This window comes from Myotis davidii, unplaced genomic scaffold (genome assembly GCF_000327345.1).
Source record: "Myotis davidii unplaced genomic scaffold, ASM32734v1 scaffold439, whole genome shotgun sequence".
NCBI lineage: Eukaryota > Metazoa > Chordata > Mammalia > Chiroptera > Vespertilionidae > Myotis > Myotis davidii.
This window is the reverse complement of record NW_006289833.1, coordinates 54,769-57,558: the sequence shown is the minus strand read 5'-3', so window position 1 is coordinate 57,558 and position 2,790 is coordinate 54,769. Positions and strand designations below refer to the sequence as shown.

Below are 2,790 nucleotides of genomic sequence, written 5' to 3'. Positions count from 1 at the left end.
GAGGAAGAGGCAGGGGAAGTGGGAGGGGGCGAGGGTGGGCTGGGGACAGTAGGAAAACAGAAAGGCTTTTTCCTCATCGCTGCCAATACGCAGAATGAGAGCTGGACCCAACTGCAGGATTCTGGAATCTGCCTGTCTTTGTGACCTCAGGAGCTGAGAATTCTAGAGAGAGACCTGGAAGCCCTGCCTGAAGCACAACTGTGTGCTCTGTAGAGATGAGCAAACAAAGGTCTTTCTTTTTCAATGCAGTTTACTTTCATCATTACTGTGTTATTTTCAGGTGTACAGCATTGTGGTCAGACAACCTAATACTTTACAAAGTGACCCTCCAGATACTTCTTTTTTTTTTTTCTCATTAAATTTTGTTATTTTAATGGGTCTCAAAATTCCGTGACAGATTTTTGGTCATGTTGTTTCCATTAAAAAGTACTGATTTTAAAAACTAATAACTTAAAAACTGCCACACACACAAAAGAACCAAATGGTCCACAAAACATTCTCCTTTCTTTCTGAAGGTTTTACGATGCATTGTAATCATTAACCAGTCTTTTACTATTAAACTTAAATGGCCAATTGAGACAAACAGTTCTTCTTCGCCTTCAGCTCAGCAAATTTGCAAGCAATGTGAGCTGTGTGACAATCCAGCACAGGTGCATATCCAGCACTGATCTGGCCTGGGTGGTTCAGGATAATCACCTGAGCTGTGAAGCCAGCAGCTTCCATTGGTGGATCATTTTTGCTGTCACCAGCCACATTGCCCCGGCGAACATCTTTGACAGACACGTTCTTGACGTTGAAGCCCACATTGTCCCCAGGAAGAGCTTCACTCAAAGCTTCATGGTGCATTTCAACAGACTTTACTTCAGTTGTCACATTGACTGGAGCAAAAGTGACCACCGTGCCGGGCTTGAGAACACCAGTCTCCAATTGGCCCACAGGGACAGTCCCAATACCACCAATTTTGTAGACATCCTGGAGGGGCAGAGGCAGGGGCTTGTCAGTTGGACGAGTTGGTGGCAGGATGCAATCCAGAGCTTCAAGCAGCGTGGTTCCACTGGCATTGCCATCTTTACGGGTGACCTTCCATCCCTTGAACCAAGGCATATTAGCACTTGGCTCCAGCATGTTGTCACCATTCCAACCAGAAATTGGCACAAATGCTACTGTGTCAGGGTTGTAGCCGATTTTCTTAATGTAGGTGCTGACTTCTTTAACAATTTCCTTGTATCTTTTCTGGCTGTAGGGTGGCTCAGTGGAATCCATTTTGTTAACACCAACAATCAGCTGTTTCACACCCAGTGTGTAGGCCAGAAGGGCATGCTCACGGGTCTGCCCATTCTTGGAGATACCTGCTTCAAATTCACCAACACCAGCAGCCACAATCAGGACAGCACAGTCAGCCTGAGATGTGCCTGTAATCATGTTTTTGATGAAGTCTCTGTGCCCTGGGGCATCAATGATGGTCACGTAATACTTGCTGGTCTCAAATTTCCACAGGGAGATGTCAATGGTGATACCGTGCTCCCGTTCGGCCTTCAGTTTATCCAAGACCCAGGCGTGCTTGAAGGAGCCCTTCCCCATCTCAGCAGCCTCCTTCTCGAATTTCTCGATGGTTCTCTTGTCGATGCCCCCACATTTGTAGATCAGGTGGCCGGTAGTGGTGGACTTGCCGGAATCTACGTGTCCGATGACGACGATGCTGATGTGAGTCTTTTCCTTTCTCATCTTGGGTTTGAGTTAGCAGTGGTTTTCACGACACCTGTGTTCTGGCGGCAAACCCGTTGCGAAAAAGCGACCCTCCAGATATTTCTAATACCCACCTGGCAATATGCATAGTTACTACAATACTAGAGGCCTGGTGCATGAAATTCGTGCAATGGGGCAGGGGGTGATCCCTCAGCCTGGCCTGTGCCCTCTCGCAGTCCGGTACCCCTCAGGGGAATGTCTGCCTAAGCCGACAGGTAGACATCCTTCTCTCAGTCTGGGACCCTTTGCTCCTTACTGCCTGCATGCTTGCTGATCCTTAGGAATACCGCAGGGGTGGGAGAGGCTCCTGCCACTTCCACTGCACTTGCCAGCCATGAACCTGGCTTCTGGATGAGCGGTGTTCCTCCTGTGGGAGCGTACTGACCACCAGGGGGCAGCTTCTGCATTGAACATCTGCCCCCTGGTGGTCAGTGTGCATTATAGCTACTGGTAGCTCTGGCCGTTCCACTATAAGGGTCACTTAGGCTTTTATTATATAGACTAGAGGCCTGATGCATGAAATTCATGCAAGAGTAGGCCTTCCTTCCCCCAGCTGCCGGCACGGGCTTCCCTCTGGACCCAGGATCCAGGCTTCACTTGTAGCCCTGGTCTAATCAGCATATTACCCTTTTATTATTATAGACTAGGGGCCCGGTGCACGAAATTTGTGCACTGAGTGGGGGGTGAGGGGGAGTGTCCCTCAGCCCAGCCTGCCCCCTCTCACATACTGGGAGCCCTCAGGCATTGATCCCCATCACCCTCCAATCGCAGGATCGGTCCCTTGCCCAGGCCTGATGCCTCTGACAGAGGTGTCCGGCCTGGGCAGGGGACCCTCATTTCCTCCCATCACTGGTTCTGCCCCCAGCCCAGGCCTGATGCCTCGGCCAGAGGTGTAGACCCCCATCACCCTCTGATCGCCTGATTGGCCCCTTGCCCAGGCCTGACGCCTCCGCCAGTGGTGTCAGGCTTGGACAGGGGATCTCTATCTGCCCCCGATCACTGGCTCTGACCCCTGCCCAGGCCTGACGCCTCTGTCCCAGGCAT

At 50.8% G+C, this 2,790-nt stretch overlaps 1 protein-coding gene across 1 annotated transcript; it reads right to left on the bottom strand.

Annotated features, from left to right (window-relative positions):
• Positions 1-352: 352 nt before the first annotated feature.
• Positions 353-1,747, bottom strand: LOC102753217 (elongation factor 1-alpha 1). The gene has a single exon (XM_006762698.2). The coding sequence runs from the start codon at positions 1,723-1,725 to the stop codon at positions 562-564; it is 1,164 nt and encodes a 387-aa protein (XP_006762761.1). The 5' UTR covers positions 1,726-1,747; the 3' UTR covers positions 353-561.
• Between the last annotated feature and the right edge of the window lie 1,043 nt (positions 1,748-2,790).